General features: G+C 36.5%; 2 protein-coding genes across 5 annotated transcripts; one reads left to right on the plus strand and one right to left on the minus strand.

The window, feature by feature from the left end:
• The first annotated feature begins 338 nt into the window (after positions 1–338).
• On the plus strand, positions 339–9,860 carry LOC114282930 (selenium-binding protein 1). 4 transcript variants are annotated; one of them, XM_082872729.1, is made up of 7 exons: positions 339–780; positions 3,062–3,257; positions 4,126–4,353; positions 8,439–8,670; positions 8,817–8,924; positions 9,011–9,283; positions 9,379–9,860. In XM_082872729.1, the coding sequence occupies exons 1-7, from the start codon at positions 621–623 to the stop codon at positions 9,658–9,660; spliced, it is 1,479 nt and encodes a 492-aa protein (XP_082728855.1). In that variant the 5' UTR covers positions 339–620; the 3' UTR covers positions 9,661–9,860. The 4 variants fall into 4 exon arrangements, with proteins under 4 accessions (XP_082728855.1, XP_028081525.1, XP_028081526.1 ...); XM_028225724.2 differs by having other exon boundaries at positions 407–780; positions 3,068–3,257; XM_028225725.2 differs by having other exon boundaries at positions 471–2,964.
• Positions 9,861–10,094: 234 nt separating this feature from the next.
• On the minus strand, positions 10,095–11,497 carry LOC114282931 (receptor-like protein kinase FERONIA). The gene has a single exon (XM_028225726.2). It carries the CDS (start codon positions 11,495–11,497, stop codon positions 10,283–10,285), a length of 1,215 nt encoding a protein of 404 aa, XP_028081527.2. The 3' UTR covers positions 10,095–10,282.
• Positions 11,498–22,693: the final 11,196 nt, after the last annotated feature.

The following is a 22,693-nucleotide window of genomic DNA, read 5'->3' on the forward strand; positions in this document are numbered from 1 at the left end:
ACTATGTAGACTTATTAGATATAAAAAAATAATTCATACCAAATAAAATATAAATAAGTGAAGAGATACTGTATTAAGGGGTGGTTTGAGATGATCTGTACTTTTTGACATTTTATGAAATATGGGTTGGGTATGAGTTGGGTTTGAAGTGATGTGTTAGAGACATGATGTGACTTAAATAAGATGATCTGACTTAAATAGAATAGTGACTTTTTGACTTTTTGTCTTTTTTAGATCATGCCAAACAAGGCCTAAGTATGATATTTAGGCCTCGTTTGGAGACTGAGTATTTTAGTAAAAAAGCCATTATAAATTATTATATCAATTTTTTTTTTTGCACATTTCTTTTTAAATAAAATTAAAAATAGAAGAGTTTACTTTCCATTTATATATTGTACTGTATTGTGTGCATAATTCCGCCCACATGCACCCAACAACAATAATAATAGGCAATCTGCCTCCGAACGTGTGGCCAATTATAATTGTTCACCGTGCCACCTCAGACCAGCGGTGGTTATAAATAAAAGTTCACATTTTTCCCCAGAGAGAGAGAGAGAGAGGGGGTTATCAGTGATTTCAAGTGGGTTTTGATCTAGTGTTGCAATTGTAGAGAGAGAGAGATGGCTACAGATATGGTGGTGATGGAACATGGGTCAATTGCAGAGAAGGAGGTGAAGAACAATCATGGGTGTTGCAAGGGGGGACCTGGGTACTCATCACCACTGGCCGCTATGTCTGGTCCCAGAGAATCGCTCATCTATGTCACCTGTGTCTACACTGGTAATAATCTTCCCTTCCCTTCTCTTTCTCTTCACTTTTCTCAGATCAGATCAGCTCAGATTCAGAATTTACTTTTTTTAATTTTAATTATGGGGAATTTTTTTTTTAGTTGATCTTATATGTTTTGTTTCATGAGTGCTGTGGGATCATGGTTGGTAGAAGTTAAGGACATGTTTGGGTTACTAGTTTTTTAAGTGTGTTTTATATCTATGGGCCCCGTTTCTTTATGGCTATAGGTAGGGGATTGAGATTAATTCCTTGTATTATTAATGGGGTGTTTGTTTTGAGAGATGGGGAGGGGCTATTAATTCCTTGGTATTAGTAGTCCCTTGAAAGGGGGTTGGTAAGGAAGAGATATAGATGGTATTAGAAAAATAGTGAGGGGATTAGAAATTTTTTTATTTTTTTTATTTTTTATATATTAGGATTTTTTTTTAAATATTAATGTTTAATTTTTTATATTTTTTTTTATTTATTTTATTATTTTATATAAAAATAATTTAACAAGTCCTCACTATCAATCCCCTCACTAACAATCCCCCACTATTAATCCCCTCACTATAAATATTCTCCATTCTATCTCTAAAAACAAACGGGGCCATGTATCTCAATTTGTTTTAGTGATTGTAATTTTAAGGATATTTAAGTCATTTTAGCTGTATGCTTTATCATAGTGGTGGGTGAGATTTGATGCCTGTTTTTTAATGATTATTTCTTTGTTTTTCTTTTTCAAAAAGATTTTCTCACTCTCTATTCTTCCCCAAAAATAGATTTTCTCGCTCTTTGAGTTCTTGGACCCATGTCAATTGAAATCTCACAGGATTACCTAATACCATTCAATTATTGATTGTTTTTTCTAGTTTGGAATATGAGTTTGTTGTTGAATTTGCCAACTTCATACTTATATCCTCATAATTCAGATTTCTGTTGAGTTTCACTCGTGATTGTGCTAATTTACTCGTCCCAATTCTAAGTTTTTAAGCAACAAGATATATGTGTGGCAGCTGACATATTGAATGAGTGAATTTTCTTAATTTTATTTAGCTTTTGGCTAAATTTCACAATTTACCCTGTTATATCAGCATTCCCAATTCACCCTGATTTTCTTTCTAGCTTAGATTAGGTGGATTTACCAACTTCATACTTCTATACTATGATACTCATAAAAATAGGAAAGTATAAAAAAATAAAAAAATTTGTTGCTTTTTTATTATTATTATTATTATTATTATTTTCATTTTAGAAGTTAATTAGTACTTGATTACCCAAAAGTGGGGTATGAATACATTCTACTGTCCCGGTTTCACTACTATTTCATAACCACAATTGTGTTAGCCTATTTCTAATATAGAGTGTGGAAAAAAATTTGTTGGCACTATAGAGCAGATAAGCTGGTTTTAACTCTGCATGATTAATATAAAGGAAAATATAAAAGAAACGGGAAAAAAAATGTATGATTGCCCTGTTTGTGGTATTTTCTTCAGTTTATGGCATTTAGAGTTAGCAATATATCTTGGCAGTTTTTTTATAGAAATGGTATAATCAGAGAGCTTAATTCTACATTTTCTTTCGCAAATATGTGTATATGACAAGTATACATTGGAAAACTATTACCGTTGTGTTTGGTTGAGAGATTTGGGAAGGGATTTGGAAGGAGAAAGGGAAAAGGTGTGTGAAATTAGATGAAATTTAGGTATATTTTATTCACATTTCACTTACCTTTTATATTTTTCTTTTCAAATCTCTCCTCAAATCCCCAACCAAACAGAGCATAAGGGAAAAGATCACAGAGCAATCATATATTTAATAACTAGATGGAATAAATTAGAAATTTTTTGTAGTTAACGTGAAATGAGATTTGTAGTACTCTTTCTTCATGGAACTTGGTTGGGACTTCATTTTTATGGGGCTATGGAAACCATTTTTGCTGAAGGTGAAAGTGGATCTTCATTAGCATGATTTTAAAGTGGCAAGTGGTGGCAGACAGGTGGTTGGAGGTGGCCCGGTGGTGGGGGTGGGCGGCTGGCTGACTGGCATCCTTTTTTTAAGGTTGTGTTTTTGGGAAAATAGAATGAAGTATAAGCTAAATTTTGTTCACTTTTCCCTCATTTTTCCTTTCCCTCCACAAGTCCCTCCTCAAATTCAAGATCCAAACACAACCTAAAGGATAGATCAATTGGCCAGGCATGTCTTCCTCTAGTTGACCACTACTACTGTAATGATTATTTTTCTTTCCTTCTCATTTTCTTTAGGTAACTTATTCTGATTTTATTTTACACAGGAACAGGGACAGAGAAGCCTGATTACCTGGCTACAGTGGATATAGATCCGAACTCTCAAACTTATTCAAAAGTCATCCACAGACTGCCTATGCCTCATATCGGTGATGAATTACATCATTCTGGATGGAATGCATGCAGCTCTTGCTATGGAGATGCATCAGCATCACGGCGTTACCTTGTCTTGCCTTCACTAGTGTAAGACCAGAATTATGTTGCATAGACACTTTCTGAGGTTTTCCAGAGACCTCACAATCATAATGTGGTAAAAAGTTATATTGCTTTAGGGCATGAGATGTGTTCCAACATGTGTAGTTGGGCATTCACTTAGCATCCATATCTAGTAATTCAAGTTAACAATAAAACTATGCGTAAAAGTCCCATATTATGCATTAAATGCTCTATGACACCTTGTGAATATTTTGTCATTTCCATATCTCTGGACATGGAATTAGATGAATTGGGCATTTAGATACATTCTCATACCCCACACCAGTGCCCCAATCCATGCAAATCCTTCCTCCACAAACAGAGGCTTATAGCCAAACAACGTAAATCCTGTATACTGTTTGTTATGTTTTAGCTTTTCTCATCTTTGCCTTTAACATATCATTAATACACAATAATCAGTTTAACTTTCCCATCGATATAAGTAGAAAGTAGCAGTATCACATTTTTCAAACTTCAGTATGATTTTAACTCTGGAGAAACCATTTTTGGAATCTACTTGGAACTACACAATGCTTGTGTAAAGAACATTTTTAATATGTTCTGTAGTGTTTTAGTTTTTCTCTCGTGGCAATTAAATGTTTACTATCTCATTGGCGGAGATGGATTTGGACCTTATATTAGTAAGAAGAGCAATATGGCATGGATCTATTCTCATCAGATACCCAATTTGCCCTCAGCGTTCACTCTCATACTACAGTTTGAACTAGTTTTTGATTTAGATGGTTAATCTAATTTAATAGAAAGCTCTCAAATTTTATAGTATATTTCAGTTAATGAAAAGGAAAAAGAAATTCATGCACCCTGAGCGGCATTATTACTCTTTTAATTATTTCAGATCTGGGCGCATATATGCAATTGACACACAAAAGAATCCAAGGGCCCCCACTTTGCATAAATATGTGGAGCCGACAGATATCATTCAGAAGACTGGATTAGCATATCCACATACAGCACATTGTCTTGCTTCTGGTGATATAATGGTCTCATGCCTTGGAGATAAAGATGGAAAAGCTGAGGGAAATGGGTTTCTTCTTCTCGACTCAGACTTTAATGTGAAAGGAAGGTAATGCCACTATCTAATTTGGGATATATTCCTGTACAAACTTTCTCAGTGAATATAAACATTGCTTCTCGTTTTAATGCCAGTATCCATCCTTTGCAGCCATTTGATTTAATTTATATTTCATGCCACTAAGTTCTAGTGTCACATTTTTTAAAAAATAAAATAATAGTTGTGGACTTTTTTTAATTATGTTTCTTGTTATTTTATTTTCTCTTCTTCCAATTGATGCAGAATAATTGTTGCTGACATTTAAATGTCAAAATTGTTATTAGTAATTGAGGATTAGTGATGTGAAATATGCCCTACGATGGTCATTGACTTAAATTAAAACATCACATGTGATTGTTAATTTTTTTACTATTGATTACTAATTATACTACAAACATCATTTTAGAATTTATAGTATGTCAACTACTAAACATTTGAGCACTTGATTGAGTCTGTAGAAAATTTAATGTATAAAGAGAAATAGAGAATTGTATTATTGATTGATATTTATGTTATATTTATTACAATGATTCATGATTCCTATATATAGAAGAGGGTGAGTGTGTAGTAGGTAAGGAGTAGGTGAAGTGGAGGTGGTAGTGGTGTAGTGGGTTAGGTTTAATGGAGTAGGTGAGGTGGTAGTGGTGTAGTGGGTTAGGTTTAGTGGAGTAGGTTTAAGTGGGTGAAGTAGGTGATAGGTTTTAACAGCCCCCCGCAAACTCAAGGGGGATAGGAACTAGCCAACTTGAGTTTGGAGAGAGTTACAAAACAAGAAAATACATAAAAATAAAAGAGGATAGGTGACACTGTATGATCGTGTCAGACCATTGGTGAAGACACTGGATGGAGGTGTCATAACGTTGTAGAGGACACTGTATGGGGGTGTCATAACGTTGTAGAGGACACTGTATGGTGGTGTCATAACGGTGTAGAGGACACTGGATGGCGGTGTCAGACCGATGTAGAAGACAGTTTATGGGGTCATGTCGGACCGTTGTAGCAGACAATGTTGTGACAGTTGTTGTGACAGTTTACGGAGTCTTGCTGGACCCTTGTAGAAACTAACCGGAATCAATGTCGGGACAGTTTACAGAGTCTTGTCGGACCCATAAAGGAGCTAACCGGAATCAATATCGGGACAGTTTACAGAGTCTTGTCGGACCCTTATAAAGTCGCACCCTCAAAAGGTGTGCCCAATCTTTCAAAAGGCATGCCATCAAAAGGCGTGCCCAATCCATAAAAAGGCGTGCCATCAAAAGGCGTGCCCATGTTTTCAAAAGGCGTGCCATCAAAAGGCGTGCCCAATCCATAAAAAGGCGTGCCATCAAAAGGTGCGCCAGACACGCGGCGATGCACGTGATCGACAGAACGCGTGTCGGCCTCTTTGTCATGGTCTTTATAAACCGAAGCGGAGGCTAAGGCTTGGAAGCAGAGACAAAAACCTGCTAGAAAAACTCTGAAAAACTCTTCGTTTTCTGAGAGAGATTTCTGAGAGAGATACTCTGTAACACTCTGTTTTCTGAGAGAGATTTCTGAGAGAGATACTCTGTAACACTCTGTTGTCTGAGAGAGATTTCTGAGAGAGATACTCTGTAACACTCTGTTTTCTGAGAGAGATTTCTGAGAGAGACACTCTGTAACACTCTATTGTCCAGAAAATGGCTTCGTCTTCCCGTGGTCTGCTCACTCTCTTTCCAGACCTTAACGAGTCAACAAGAGAGATAACTGGTGCGGGGGCCAGTGAACCTCAACCAAGCGCCCCAGGGTTTGCTCCGTTGAACTTTCCTATGCGGTCTGTTGAGCAAAAAATGGCAGTGCAAACTGACATTGAAGCCAATCAGTATACTTTGAAGTCCTGTGTGGAGACGATGACGGCAGTCACAAACTTGTCGCACCGGCTGCAGAGTAGGACAAATGAGGTGCAGCATTTAAACGGCCAATTGGCTCTGCTCCAGCGCATGTATAAGGATGCGCGAGTAGAGATAAGTGTGCTGAAGGCGGAAAACAAGGAGCTGAAGTGGAAGGCTACCGTGATGTTCCGATTTGGAGGTCCACCATATGCTGTAGTGGAGGAGTAGGGTGGAGTGAACGTGCTCGGTGGAGTGGGTAGTATGGAGGCAGCGCCGGTAAGGGACACCCAAGAGAAAAGCAAGAAGAAGAGACCTGCAGCAGAGTAGAGAAGAAAAATCCCACTGTGGGTGCGGGTGTGTTGTGGTGGTTTGTTTGTTTGTTGGTTTTTTTTTTTTTTTTTTTGTGTAAAATTGTGATCGGGGTTGATTCCTGAGATGAATAAAATATGATTTGGTGTGCAAAGCTATATGGTGTGAAGGGAATTGGAAAAAGATTAAAAAGAATGTGAAAGAAAAATAAAGAAAAAATAATAAAAATATATTTGAAATCAAAAAATGAAAGATGGAGGAAATAAGGAAAGTGGTTTGGAGAAAATAAATAAAAATAAAAATAATGGAGTTGGAAATCAAACGGAGGAGAGATGAAGATTTTTTTTTTTTAATATAATATAATAAAAAGAGATATATATATATATATATATATAGATATATATATATAATAAAGAAAGTGGGGAACAAGAGTGTAAAGAAAAGAAAAAGTATAGGTTGCATCGTGGGTCACATGGGTGAGTAAAAGAAAACAATAAAGAAATGAGTGGGTGCCCCCCATGTGCAAGGATAGTGCTGGCACTTCAATAGGTGGTACAGCCTGCTGAGCATCAGCTTTGACAGGAGCTGCCTTTGGACCTTTTCTCTAATAAATGCGTCAAACTGTTGCTGTTGGTGTTATCAAGAATGTGGAGAAGAGGAGGCTTGTCTGATGGCCTCTTGGGCTGTGTAATCATATCGAGGTTGGTGGACCTCTCAATCATGTTGTCACCCTCAAAACCAGAGATGGGGACAAAAGGAATTTTGTCAGGGTTGTAACCAACCTTCTTCAGATAGGAAGAGACTTCCTGCACAATTTCATCATACCTTGCTTTTGAGTACTTAGGAGTGGTAGCATCCATCTTGTTACAGCAGCAAATCATCTGCCTCACTCCAAGAGTAAAAGGAAGGAGAGCATGTTCACGGAAGAACTTGGGCTCCTTCTCAATCTCCTTGCCAGATCGACGATCAATCTCAGCAAACTTGACAGCAATGTGGGAGGTGTGGCAGTCAAGAACTGGAGCATACCCATTACCAATCTGACCCGGGTGATTCATAATAATAACCTGGGAGGTGAAATTTGCAGCTTCCTTGGCTGGATCATCCTTTGAGTTGGATGCAACAAAACCACGCTTGAGATCCTTCACTGCAACATTGTAGATGAAGACGACCGAGACGGTGGTGTATGGGAGGACAACAGTGAGAGGAGGGGCAGTGGTGGTGGACTCGAAGAAATTTCAAGGTATGTGTAGAAAATTCTAGCAGATTAGGTTGAGGTCCGGCGGGCGGCCAAGGCGAGGTTGCCGCCCGCCGGTGAAGCGAAAAATACTAAGTGCTTAACCTTGCTCTGATACCATGTAGAAAATTTAATGTATAAAGAGAAATAGAGAATTGTATTATTGATTGATATTTATGTTATATTTATTACAATGATTCATGATTCCTATATATAGAAGAGGGTGAGTGTGTAGTAGGTAAGGAGTAGGTGAAGTGGAGGTGGTAGTGGTGTAGTGGGTTAGGTTTAATGGAGTAGGTGAGGTGGTAGTGGTGTAGTGGGTTAGGTTTAGTGGAGTAGGTTTAAGTGGGTGATGTAGGTGATAGGTTTTAACAGTGTCAATAATGCTTTGACATTCCTTGATGAGAATGAACTTTCAATATTATAGAATTGCTAGTAGATAAAATGAACAAACATATGATCGTGAATTGTATTCTCTATTTTTCATATCAGAATTTGGCTTGATTAGTGAAGGTAATTTGGATTCTCTTTTTGTAAGGTAGTTTTTCAATTAATATTTGGGTACCTTTCAAGTACCCTAATGAGTTGGTGCAACTACATTATATGGTTTTAAACATCTCTCCATTTTGACCAAATGGGAATTGAGTGAATAATTTGCAAACTAGATTCTACGTAATCTTGAAGCTCATTATCAAACTTCTTAGGTGGGATAAACCAGGGCATAGTCCACTTTTTGGTTATGATTTCTGGTACCAACCCCGGCACAAGACAATGATCAGCACATCATGGGGAGCCCCTGCAGCTTTCACCAAAGGTTTCAACCTCCAGGATGTCTCAGATGGCCTTTATGGGCGCCATTTGCACGTTTATAGTTGGCCTGATGGTGAATTAAAACAGACTATGGATCTTGGAAATACAGGACTACTACCCTTAGAGGTGCGTGTAGAAAATGTCATCGACTACCTTTTTCTTTTATGGTTCTAGACTCAAATAATTTCATAGCTTTTGTATTCTTTTTATTGCAATTGAGACATCTTGTTGAATAGATTCCACTATATATTTGTCAAACACTTTGTTTGCAGATAAGATTCCTGCATGACCCATCTAAAGATACAGGGTTTGTTGGGTGTGCCTTAACCAGCAACATGGTGCGATTTTTCAAGGCCCCAGAGGGATCATGGAGCCATGAGGTGAGTAAATATAAGTGTTTTTCTTGTTCGTATTGTCTTTCACAAGGCACCATGTTCATTCAATGATGGTATCATCTACATCACAGATTGCAATCTCGGTGAAACCATTGAAGGTGAAAAACTGGATTCTTCCTGAAATGCCTGGACTTATAACTGATTTTCTGATATCACTTGATGATTGCTATCTCTACATGGTGAATTGGCTTCATGGTGATATCAGACAGTATAACATTGAGGACCCTAAGAACCCTGTACTCACAGGCCAAGTATGGGTTGGAGGGCTGATTCAAAAAGGAAGCTCTGTATTGGCTGAGGCTGATGATGGTACAACATACCAGGTCGATGTCCCAGAGATCAAGGTTTGTGCTATCTGAACATTCCCACTAGAAATTTGAGGCTTGCTCTTGATATTTGAATAGTTAAAGATTGATGAGATTGTCTGTCTTGTTTATAGGGAAAACGATTGAGAGGAGGACCACAGATGATCCAGTTGAGCTTAGATGGGAAGCGGCTTTATGTTACCAACTCACTCTTCAGTCAATGGGACCGTCAGTTTTATCCTGATGTCGTGGAGAAAGGCTCACACATGCTACAGATCGATGTCAACACTGAGAAAGGTGGTCTTGCAATAAACCAGAATTTCTTTGTGGACTTTGGATCCGAACCTGATGGGCCTTCCCTTGCCCACGAGATGAGATATCCTGGTGGTGACTGCACTTCCGACATATGGATTTAAGTCGCTTTTGTGTGTTTCTGAATAAAGGGTTGCATCTTAGCATATCAACTGAGACAAACATGGCTGTCACGGGATGCCATTGTTGCCTAAAATGTTTCATACTTGACAAAATACGAGCTATAAATTCTGTTAAGACGTGATCCACTGAATTTTCAGGTTGTTAATGACTGTCCAAGTTGAAATAACAATCAGATTAGAAATGCTTCCTGGCTGCGCATGAATTTGGCATTTGCATAATTTATTTGTGAATAGGTTATTGCACTGCTTCTTCCTCCTAGTTGCTTCTTGCTGTTGGATGTTATTGGCTACCGAGTAATTCAGAAATTAGGGGATTAATAAACATAAATGGACCTGTATTAAGGAACAAGCAATCTTCACCGTGAAAAAAAAAAAAAAAAAACTTTGGTACACATCCAATATGAAGAAATTACACATCAACAAATTTGAGATATTTCTCTTCCATTTTTTTTTAATATACAAATTTCTTGTCAAATCCAACATTCAAAAACAAACTTAGTGTAACATATACATGGACAGTGATGATTCACACCTACTATTTGTTACAAACAATGGTACTAGCTAGCATATTGTTTTCTGAGTGCTATTATAATATATAGCAGAATCAATTGCTCGTATAGGACTGATTTCGACTGTTATTTCCATAAGATGTACTTGTATGATGTGGTGCACGATTCGGGTCTACTCTGGTTGTGAACATACCATCATTAGACATGAAGTTGTTGTAAGGGGGATTGGAATGCAAAGAAGCTAGGAAGAGATCCACTGCAGAAGTAATGGACGTCTCAAACCGCTTCATCAACGATGGACGTTTCTTTTTGGTTGCTTTGGTTGCGGGATGAGGATGACGATCATCATCTATTATTGCCCCGTGTTGTGAAGCCAATGCAAACTCGAGGCCTGCCACCACTTCAGCCATTGTAGGCCGTTCTTGTGGACGATCATGTAAACATTTGTAGGCAATTTCTACAAAGCACTTGAGAGCATTTGGCGATATTTGCCCTCTCAGAGAGGTATCAATGATTTGAGAAAGCCTACCTGTTTCAATGCAATGCCGAGCCCAAAAGACCAGACTGATTTGATCCTCCTCAAGTCTTGTATCCACGACAGGCCTCCCACACAACACTTCTAACATCACTACCCCAAACGCATACACATCAGATTTCTGGGTTAGCCTCTGAGTCCTGAAATAATCCGGATCTAAAAACCCAAACGTGCCTTTTACATCTGTGGTAATGTGGGTTTTTGAAAAGCTTGTTGTGCCTTTGGACAACCCGAAATCCGAAATCTTTGCTACCCATTTCTCGTCAAGCAGAATGTTTGTGGTCTTCACATCTCGGTGTATGAAACTTTGTTGAGTACCTGTATGAAGGTAGTCCAATCCGCGTGCAGCACCAATGCAAATATTGAGCCTTTGATGCCAAGTAAGACCAATTCCATCTCCTCTTTTACTAAGTTTGTAGAGATGATCAGCAAGGGTTCCATGGGCTATATATTCGTAAACAAGGATCATCTCATTGCAGTCGTTGCAGTACCCGAAAAGAGCTACAAGATGAGTGTACCGGAGCTGGGAAAGCATCTCAACCTCAGTCCAAAACTCATCAGCACCTTGGTTGGACTCTGGATTCAACCGCTTTATAGCGACAATTGTGGAACCATTGTCGATGTACCCTTTATAAACTTTTCCAAATCCGCCAATCCCAATAACCATTTGATCATCGAAGTTGTTTGTGGCGGATTGTATCTCAGCAAGTGAAAAGAACCGAGACTGTGATTCGTATTGAATCTCACCTTTTCCCATGGCATTCCGACCCAACATGTTTTTGCTCTTGTCCAAAGAATATGATTCTGATCACCAAATGTAAAAAGAAAAAAAAACCCAATTGTAGTTTTTTGGAGGTGATGCAAATTCAACAGGAAGAAGATGAAATAAAAGAGGGGATTATAGTTTGAGAGAATGAGAAATTAATTTGGTTCTTGTTCGTGTTTCGAAGAAAAATATCAAGAAATTGGAATAAAGGGGGGCGTGGAAGGTTCAACGGGGGGAGGCTGAAAGTGTCCTAGCTTGTCGGTCAGCAATGGCGCGCAGATAACTTTTTAATAATATTTAACTTTGGCGTGCTGATGACTTTTTAATAATATTTTTACGTATTTTTACGTCGTTTGTTTGCAGCATATACGACGTTGATCATTTCGCTACAAGCGAGGTGAAGTTTATTTTTAGAGGTAGAATAGAGAAGTTTGATTGTGAGAGAATTAATGATAAAAAAATTGTTAGTGAGAGGATTGATAGTGAAGAGATTAGTAAAATTGTGTTTGTTTAAATGATAGTTGTCAGTATGGAGATTGTTAAATTATTTTTATAGAAAATAAATATAAAATAATAAAATAAATAAAATAATAATTTTTACTTAACAAAAAATACAAAAATATTAACTATTAATGTTTAAAAAAAATGCCCAACAAGTATATAAATGAAAAATAAAAATAAAAAATTGTGGTTGATCATCCGGTTAACTGACTGAACGTTTGGTAACACCCAATCCGAACAGATTATTTTGCTAATATCATCTCCTAACCCAGATTGCTAATACCCTTCGCCAAGGTCTATCGTACGAATCTGGAGCTCCAAAACCAAAGCAAACATGAGCCATCTTCACTGTTCATCTATTATAATCTAGAGGGGACTGTGATAGCGGAAAACAAATGGGGCCTAGAGGAATTGTCTTCAAAAAAAAAAACTAGAGGATTTTTGAATTTCTATTATTGCAAAATATGGTGAATCGTTAAAACTGGAGTGTTTTTATTTTTATTATTCCTTTTAATTTGGAGGATTTCTCATATCTATGAAAACTCTTTCTTAGTCTTCGTTTGACATAAGTTAAAATGGAAATTTTTGGTTAAAATAGTCACAAAAAGACAAAATAAGTTTTTTAACCCAATAAGACAAAATGTCACATCTAAATTATAATTATTTTATTTTTTTTCTCACAAAAGTCAACAAGACCTCTGGCTCTGGGACGTGATGAAACCACCATGGCCGATAGCGAGTAGGTTGCAGGCTTTTGGCTAATGGGACAACATGAATGGATAAAGAAATAATTAGTAAGAGATATAGGAAGCTTCTAAGGAACGTTTTGACAAGAAGTAATTCGCTCTCTCTCTCTCTCTCTCTACTCTCAACCTTCTCTCTAATATGTTATTTTGACCTTATTCACATCTAACTTGTCGTCGAAATGTCTATAGAGAGGTACCACCCCCATTTCGAAACCTTCGTACTCGACTTGTTGCAGGTGCGATTAGGAAGACAAATGGCAACCAACCCGTGGAGCGCTTGGATGAGTCCGATCCATCTTGTCTCAACCAAACTGCATTATCATATTATAATTTGAGAGAATGAGAAATAGAATTGGTCCTTGTTCATGTTTTGAAGAACAAATATTAAGAAATTGGAATGAATGGGGTGCGGAAGGTTCAACGCGGTGAGAATGCAAGTGTCTTTGTCTTCATCAATGGGTCAGCAATGGCACTGATGCCTACTAAAAATTTGAGGATGTGCTTTTCATCAAAATGAGGCCTAACAAGGGGCTTGTGACTTAACAAAATCTTTAATGTAACCTTTATTTTAGTAAGTGATTGAAACCAATACAAATGATAGATAAATATTATAAAATATATATTTTAGTAGAAAATAAACGACAGATATACACCAAAAAATGTCAAAAAAATAAAATAAAATCATATTATTAGATGGATGTGGACAGACAAACATATTGTAAGAATAATATGATATTTTCAAATTATTGTCCTTTCGGCTCAAAAGTTTTGAAATTAAACTTCTGACCCAAGTGCCTAAAAAACATAAAATTGTTGTAAGTGAAATTATATGAATTGCATTAAATTGATACAAAAAGTAAACTACTAAGAACTATTATTATAATTTGCAAATTTCTTTGGCAAATCTCATCCACTTACAAACCAAATTATACTAATGCTTCAATTCCAGAGTAGTTGCTGCAGAAAACAATTTAAAACGGTGATAATGAAATTGTTAAAAACTAAAAATTTCAATTATGCAATTCTATACTCTGCGTGATAACTTAACTTACTCTGATACTAAAATAATACTACACTTGTGAGTAGATTTCACCATTAAAATGAGCTTACAGGGGGATGGGATGATGTCCAACGTTGTGATAACTATATTTTATTTATCTCACAAGACATGTATAGTGAGAAAATTAATTGTCAATTATTAAAGACTTGCAAGGATTCTAAAGCCCATTTCTTAATTCCCAAAACAGTTTGTTACTTTAAGAAATTTGGAATCCAATGGTTGGTGATGACCTGTAATCTCTGCCCATGCAAATAAACAACAATGCTAGGTGGCACGAAAAATCATAACTCGAATGGTTTGAAACACCAAAAATGATGTCATTTTGAGTGTAAAACGACACTGTTTTGACATGTTCGAACCACAAAAATTCGGTCCACTAAATATTTTCTGTGAATAAAAACAGTAACAAACTTTCCATGACAGGAGTGACATCAATTTTCTATGCCACTCGGTGCAGCTCAAAGCATATGTGACTATTAATCAGCCGACTTTAATATCATAAAAAATACTGTATAAATTAATAAATTTTATAAATATTTTTTTACTAGCAAATGTGTCATGCAGTAAAAATAATTTTGAAATATAAAATACGATCTACTTCAATAATCTGACAAGTGTCATGCCAGTGAATAAGAATTTTTTTTTGTAAATTGTATTATTTTAGATAGCACAATCATTTGCCTCATAATAAGAGAATCTCCGTTACAAGAATCTGCACCTTTAGTGACCACTTTCTGCGACCAATATAAAAGTTGATAGCTAAAAGTTACCTTTTGGCAACCAAATATTAATTAGTCGTGAATGATCATTATTTTTGGTGACCATATATGAGTTGGTTGTAGAAGGTCATATTTTGGCGACCAAAAAATGAGTTGGTCGCAGAAAGTGATATGGTTTTGGCGACCAACTACAAATTTGGTCGCGGAAGGTCACATTTTAGTGACAAAAAAATAAGTTGGTCGCGGAAGATCAAAAATAAGTTGGTTGTAGAATTGGCGACCAAAAGTTTGGTTGCCAAAAACTTATTTTTAGCGACAAAAAATATTTTAGTTACTGTATATTGAGTTTTGGCTACTAAAATAATGTAGTCGCCGAATGGAAAATAAAAAATAATTTTTTATTTTTGGTTGCCAAAAAACTTATTTTTAGCGCTAAAAATATTTTAGTCGCCGTATATTGAGTTTTGGCTACTAAAACTATTTAGTCGCCGAATGAAAAATAAAAAATTATTTTTTATCTTTGGCGACCAAAATTTTTGTCTTCAAAAACTTATTTTTAGCTACTAAAAATATTTTAGTCGCTATATATTGAGTTTCGGCTACTAAAACTATTTAGTCGCCTAATAGAAAATAAAAAATTATTTGTTATCTTTGGCGACCAAAATTTTGGTCACCAAAAACTTATTTTTAGCGACCAAAAAAAAAAAAAAATTAGTAAACAGGATTTTTGAATTTATTGCGCTTTTCATTACTTGGATTGGGATTTTTAAAGTTTCTACTCAACTTTGCAGCCACCTAGAAGTAAACAGGATTTTTTAATTGGATTCTTACTCTATCTGCTTTTTGGGTTTTTGATTATAGTCCATTTGGTTTCCTAGAAAATCTAGTAAAGAGAAGGAAAATTTTGAATTTATTAGGTTTCGCATTACTTGAATTGGGAATGTAAAATGTTTTACTCAACTTACCGTAGAACAAATAGATAGCATTAGTTAATTGAATTCTTAATTTTGTTGTCTGTTTGGATTATGGGAAAATCGAAGCATTAGTTACAATCCTCTCTCTATGTACTTCTTGGGTAGTTGATTATACTCCATTTGGTTGTTGATTATACTCCATTTGATTATACTCCATTAATTACTCATTTTATCAGTAGCCCATCTACACCAATACCAACCCAAACCAAGCATAGTAAGACAGACACCACAACAGTTTAGCACTCCACACTATAGCAGTTCAGGCCAACATAATAGCCTTCATCCACCCAAACAACATCTGATGACACTAAGATTAGAAATGGAATCTTAGGGGAATAGAGCAGAAGCAGGTTCAAGCAGCAGCAGAAGAGATCCAATCCACCAGTAAGACCTCAGTAATACCTTAGTAGTAGAATTAGCACAGATAGGAAGGCAATTCAATCAGCAATACCACAACAATACAAATAACATACACTGCCAGCACAACCCAGATCAGTCATTACCCTGAGCAACCAGAAGAGCCCACCCAGATCAGAGTCTAACCTCAGTAACCTGATGCTAATACACAGATCAGTCATTCCATCCATATCATTTGCCACCTTACACACTTCTTCCTGAAATGCACCTTCTCACTTGCCTAAGATTTATCACAAAATCCTGACCTGTAAAACTATGGTCTAAGTAATATGGTCTCAACCATAGTGCAACTCTGATGTCTTATAAATGCAAGTTCTTTCCTTTTCTTAGATTGCTCGAATTTTGAAGTTTTCATCACTTTTTATTCTTTCTCTATATTTTTGTTCACACCCACATTTTCTGGCAATCAAATGCAGCAGCGATTCTGTTCTTGGGTTTTGTAACACACCGGTTGATTGATAGTTAAACTATGCATTTGATAGCAACAATGCCACCTGTAATGCATAGAGTTATGATGAGCATCTCATTCGAGCTGTTATTTGCTATGCCTTGTATCCTGGAATTTGCTCTGTTGTGGTAAGCCATGACATCCATGATTCTTGTACTGATCATATTTTTCTTTTTTGACATCCCTATCATGTGGCTTAAAATGAAAATGCTTCTGACGCCTGGTCTACTTGATTAATCTCCTGGAATCATTTTGTACTATGCAAGAAAGTGTGCATTTGTTTTGTTAATTTAGTAAATAAAAGATAAATAAGGACTTAACTATAGTCTTCATAACTTGATGGAATGATTTGGCAAGATTTCTGTGTATAATTTTTATTACTTCATGTAATCTATGTGAGTGCTAACATATATGCATTGGTAGCACAGTGAAAAGTCATTCTCATTGAAAACAATGGAGGATGGTCAGGCGCTCTTGTACTCTATAAGTTTCTTCTTCTTTATGTGATTAGTTACTGGAGTCCTCCCTCTTCCTCACTCCCTTGCTGGGATAAACATGCACATGCCATTCATGCATGCTGTGGTTTTATTATTTTTTATGATGATTTGGTGGTATCATTTTCTTGATTTTACAGGATGGCCACTTAAAAATGTTAGGAGGATACTTGAAGTTCTTCATGAAACCTGCCCTCGCAGAAATGTACCAAAGCTTAAGGAGAGAGCTTGACAATCTAATTCATCGCAATGTAAGTGATGCTTCTGTTCATGTTGCAAGCCTACTGAATATTTGAGAAATGTGGATTTGTTTCTTCTGGTTAATTATAGGAAAAAGTACACTTTTCCCTCTTGACCTATTACTTAGTATCTCACTCTACCCCCCTCAACTAAAAAACATTACACTTTGTTGCATTGAACTATTAATTTGGATCATTGTGAACCTTTTGTTAAAGATTCATTACTTAAATAAAAAGGAAAAATTGATAGACATTTCAAACATTGTGAAATGCTTACAATAACCTTATTTACCTTTTTCCTAATTGTTTTCTACCCATGGTAGCACCCATAGTTGCTGACGTGGCTAGAAGAAAAGAGGGAAGGTGAAAGAGAGAAGGAAAGATAGGACAAAAATATAGGCGAAAACGGGCCGTTTGGCGCAAAAAATTGGAAATAGCCTCGAAACAACCCTGAGATCATAATGGTCAGCTTGGCCTAGATTAAAGATATTTGTGAGAGCAAGCGGCATGTCGATAGGATGCACGGTTAGATATTAGACAAAAAAAAATGTGATGAAAAAAGGCAAAAATGGATTGTTTGGGGCCAAAAATTGGAAACAGCCTCGAAACAGCCCTGATATCATAACGGTCACTTTGGCCTAGATTCATGTCTAAATCGTTTTGTGATTCCATCTGGAGGATTGACGATTTTCGCCCGTTTGATGAGCCTTATTTTTTCCATTTTGACTTGCCTGATGTTGGTACTGAAAAGGATGAACGACTTGGGCGAAAATTAAAGCTTCTAGGACTGTACGTACAGGGTGTAGTTTTATGCCAAACTGGTGGGCTCTCTGAGGTTGTCGCCGGTACGCCTGGGTTGGAAAGCGACATGCATGATGCTCCTACTCAAATTGTGGATTTCGATACATCTGGTATATTTGACAACGGACAATGTGAATTTGTCGTTGTGTTGGATTGCTTTCCTAATCTTGCCTATACGCCTAAGTTTGAAGATGTTTTCCAGTGGTCCAGTGGTGACCCACGAACCGGTTGTATGGTCAGGGGCACTGAAATAGATCGTTTTGTTGTATTGCAGTGTGTTCCCGTTTCAATGCCGCCGCAAACTAATGAATATGCAGCCATTAGCCGTCAAGGCGTTAAAACATTTATCAACATGAGAAACAATATTGTATCCGAATTCCGGGATAGTGGTGGAATGCTGACTGGCGCGTATAATAATATTGTAAAAAACGCAATTATTTGTTATTTTGTGTGGGAATGTCGCACAAAATCGTTTGTAAAGGCGCATTTGAATTGTAGATTGAAATATTGTTATTAATAAAATAATTGATTACAACGTATTTTACATCGGCCTCCGTTGTACATTTATTTTTCTGGCTGATATGGACCCTTCGACTGCAGCCTTTACAGCTTCTACTACTAATTTGGACGCCTCATCCGTAGTGAGGGTTGATGATTTAGAATTATTGGATCCGGCCTCACTTACATATGGGCCTATGTCGACTGGTCCACTAGGCTGGGTGTTGGGCCTAGTGTTGATTAACAATGGGCGGCGTGTCGGCATAGTCATGTCGCGGCGACTGAATTCACCCCATAGTTGCTGACGTGGCTAGAAGAAAAGAGGGAAGGTGAAAGAGAGAAGGGAAGAGAAGAATAAGGTCATTTAAAACATTTTGCAGTATATGAGATGTCTTGTGTATGGCACATGACATCTCATATAGGCGAAAACGGCGATAAGACAAAAATATAGGCGAAAACGGGCTGTTTGGCGCAAAAAATTGGAAATAGCCTCGAAATAATCCTGAGATCATAATGGTCAGCTTGGCCTAGATTAAAGATATTTGTGAGAGCAAGCGGCGCATCGATAGGATGCACGGTTAGATATTTAGACAAAAAAATGTGATGAAAAAAGGCAAAAATGGACTGTTTGGGGCCAAAAATTGGAAACAGCCTCGAAACAGCCCTGATATCATAACGGTCACTTTGGCCTAGATTAAACAAACTTTTGAAAGCAAGCGGAAAGTTGATAGGACGCACCGTTACATATTTAGATAACAAAATGTGATAATCCCAACCTCATATCTTCCACTCCTCTCTCAGACTTACACTCATCCAAGTAAAAGTTCAACCAAAGAATTTTGAATCCAGAATTAAAAAGCCTCTTTGTTATAGCTCCAAGAACCCAGCAATGCATATGAAGGCCCTTCATATGCAAGAAAGGAGTACAAAATATTCTCTCTTCAAACCTGTAGTAAAAAAGAATCTACTAAGTAAATTCATTTTCACTGATTCTTCAATAAATCTCAATGAAAGAAAAAAGAGCTGCACTGTGCAAACAAGGGGGAAAAAAAACCTTTGGACCAAAATATAGTAGTATAAAGGATATAAAACTACAACTAAATTATAAAAACAGATAGCTCCAAATTTTAACTTAGGCCTCTTTTGGCAACCGAACTTTTTAGCCAAAAAGCCAAAAAGTTACTAAATTAGCCAAAAAGCCAACAACCCATACCAAAAAGTCAAAGATTCTCTTTTCTCTCTACTTTTTGCACATCTTTTCGTAAAAAGCTAAAAAGTCATCCCAAACATACTAGTTTTTTTTAGCTTATATTTTAGCTAAATAGTCAAAAAATTACTAAATTAGCCTGCTTCCAAACGGGGCCTTAGTTTCCATTGTTGAAGCACATGTCAATATTGAATTGTAATGTTTATTGGATATATACATATGAATGCTGTTGTTTTATTTACAAAATGGTAATGATAGTCAATTAATTTGTTCATGTTACCATTACTTTCTATGGACATGTTTCATTTTTTGTCCAATTTTACAATAATGTGATGTGCAAATATTTTCATAAAAAAATTACCTAACATAATTTCTCTTTTTCTTTGGTACAGATAGATGAACTCGTGCACGAAACTGAATTGTACAGGACTAATTGGCACTATAAGCATTTTTGGAAGGATTATATATTTTTGGATAGATGTGTATGGAAAATATTCTGGTAGACTAGTAGTTATATTTTTGGATAGACTAGTTATATTTTTGGATGGGTGTGTATAGAAAATATTTGGTAGACTACTAGTTATATTTTTTGATTGATGCACATGAATAAAAATTTATAACATAATCCTAGATGGATGTGAATTGGATGATTATATAGATTACAAGAGGATTTTTAACTGAAGGAATATGTAGTTTGGAATTACTTGTGGATGAAAACTTATAATAGTTGTTGACTTTAATTAAACAGGTTCAAAATTTGATGATTTATATGTTTTGTTGAATGTTCATGATTCAGGTGAATTGTTGGTTTGATTGATTATTGCAAAGTACAGATTGTATTGAATAGATTGGATAGATTATTATGAATTACAGGTTTATTTTGTTGCATGTTGGTGCAAACATTCCTTTTGGTGACCAAAGTTTTTGGTCGTGGAATGTGACAATTGGCAACCAAACTAAGAGGTCATAGAATGTCACAATTGACGATCAAACGTTTTGGTCATGGAATGTCACAATTGGTGACCAAACTTTTTGGTCATGGAATGTGATAATTGGTGAGCAAACTTTTTGGTCGTGGAATATGACAATTGGCAACTAACATGTTTGGTCAGGAATATGTCACTTTTTGCGACTAAAGTGTTTTAGCGACTAAATGGATTAGTCGTGGTAATGATATATTTAGCGTCCAGAAATTTAGTCGGCAAATACAACTTTTTCTCGACTAACAAAAGTTTTGGTCGCTAATTACTTTTGCTGACCCTCAATTGGCGACCAAAGTGGCGACCAAAAAAATTGGTCCCGAATAACTTTTGCCGACTAAAAGTAGACTTTTGCCGACCAAATTTTTAGTCGGCAAAAGTGCGATTTCTTGTAGTGCTCACACTCTTCCTAAAATTTGAGAGGAAAGTCACTAAAATCCCTTTCACAGTGTATTTTTTAACTTTTTATAAAAAGATGTATGAAAAAATAGATAGGAGACGTTAATTGATATTACCTAAAAAATGCACTAATGCAAAAAAGTACACTTATATAATTTAACCCAAACAAGGCCCAAATTGAGCTTTAATCAAATTTTGATTTAAATTAAAGGACATGTATTTCATTTAATCAAATTTCTATCCAATCAAAGCTTGACACGCAGATGCTTAAACCCAAAATTTTCAGATTCTCCTTTACCATTCACTCAAAACTTTAACACTCGACAACTTTTACCCAAATTTCAGTTTAGGAAATTCTATGTACACATCCCTTTTGGGAACTGTACCATACATACCATTTGTTACCATCTTTGTGTCTATAGTTATGACCTACTGTATTGTTAGTTATGACATATTATGACATTAATTATGACATTATTTTGAGTTATACTATATGTATTTTTATTACTTAATGACTCATAGTATTGAGTTATGTCGATTGTGGTAATCAAACTCACAAATAACATAACTTGTATTTAAAGGTATGTACCATGACATCACCTTTGAGTTTATTGATTAGAATATTTCATATCAAATAGAAATTTTTAATCAAACTTCTACTCCATTTCAGTAAAAGTAGAAGTAAAGATTGGAAACGGCCTACGTGGGCTCACCTTATCTTGCTACACGTTGCTCAACTGCACCAAGATATTCTAGAAGTTTCATGTGACCACAGGTGAGACTGATAAGAGAAACATAAAGCAAAGAAAAAGCAGCAAATCTTTGTCCCTCATGAATCATGATAGACAATCAATCACATACAATTATTAAGGCTACTCAAACGAGAAAGTTGAGTGAAAAATGGAGACCAAGTTGAAGAAAAGTTGCTCTTTATGTCTCCACCTGACAACACTACTAGCAGTACTACTGTTGGAAATGGTTATAAAATTCTGGATAAAACCAGAATTTTTTCCTAAGTTCGGTCTATTTTTTAGGTGGGCCCCGAGTGTCGATTTACTCGGGTCAAAGTGGTAACGCGTTCTATGCCGCGTTGTGATTCACATGGTATATTTGGTTGCTCAAAACCATTACCGAGTGAATGGGAAATTGAAGCCAAAGTGTGCTCCATGGAAATGGAGTTTTGGTGGAAATTCCTTAAGGTTGTAAATTGGCTTGTCCCACATTGATTTGGTGGGAAGTTTTGAAAGGGTTTATAAGGCTTAGGGTGAGATACTTGGGGTGTGCCCCAAGGGGTACCCAAGTGTTTTAGAGGGAGAGGTTATGGGCAAAATGGGCTAGACCCATTGGACCCAAAAAGCGCCGTTGCCGCCGTCCGTCCGGCCGGTCGGGCGGGCTAGGCTTGGGCGCGGGTGCGTGGTGTTAGGTTGGGCTTCTAATCTTTTTGGGCCAAAAACATTTGAATTTAATTTCATTTTTTATTAAAATAAAATCCAGAATTCAAAATTAAATTGGTTTGGGTTTTTTGCTCATCCAAACAGAGCCCTTCCCGTTTTCAAATAGAATTAAACGGATTTGGATTTATCGCTCATCCAAACAGAGCCCTTCCCGTTTTGCTATCTGTTTGAATTCAAAACCAACAGGTATCATACCTGTTCAATTCAAAACCAAGAGCCACATACCTGTTCAATTCAAATCCAAGAGCCACCTTCACATCTATAAATA

This window comes from Camellia sinensis, chromosome 6, assembly GCF_055761805.1.
Source record: "Camellia sinensis isolate YWXY chromosome 6, ASM5576180v1, whole genome shotgun sequence".
Classification (NCBI taxonomy): Eukaryota; Viridiplantae; Streptophyta; class Magnoliopsida; order Ericales; family Theaceae; genus Camellia; species Camellia sinensis.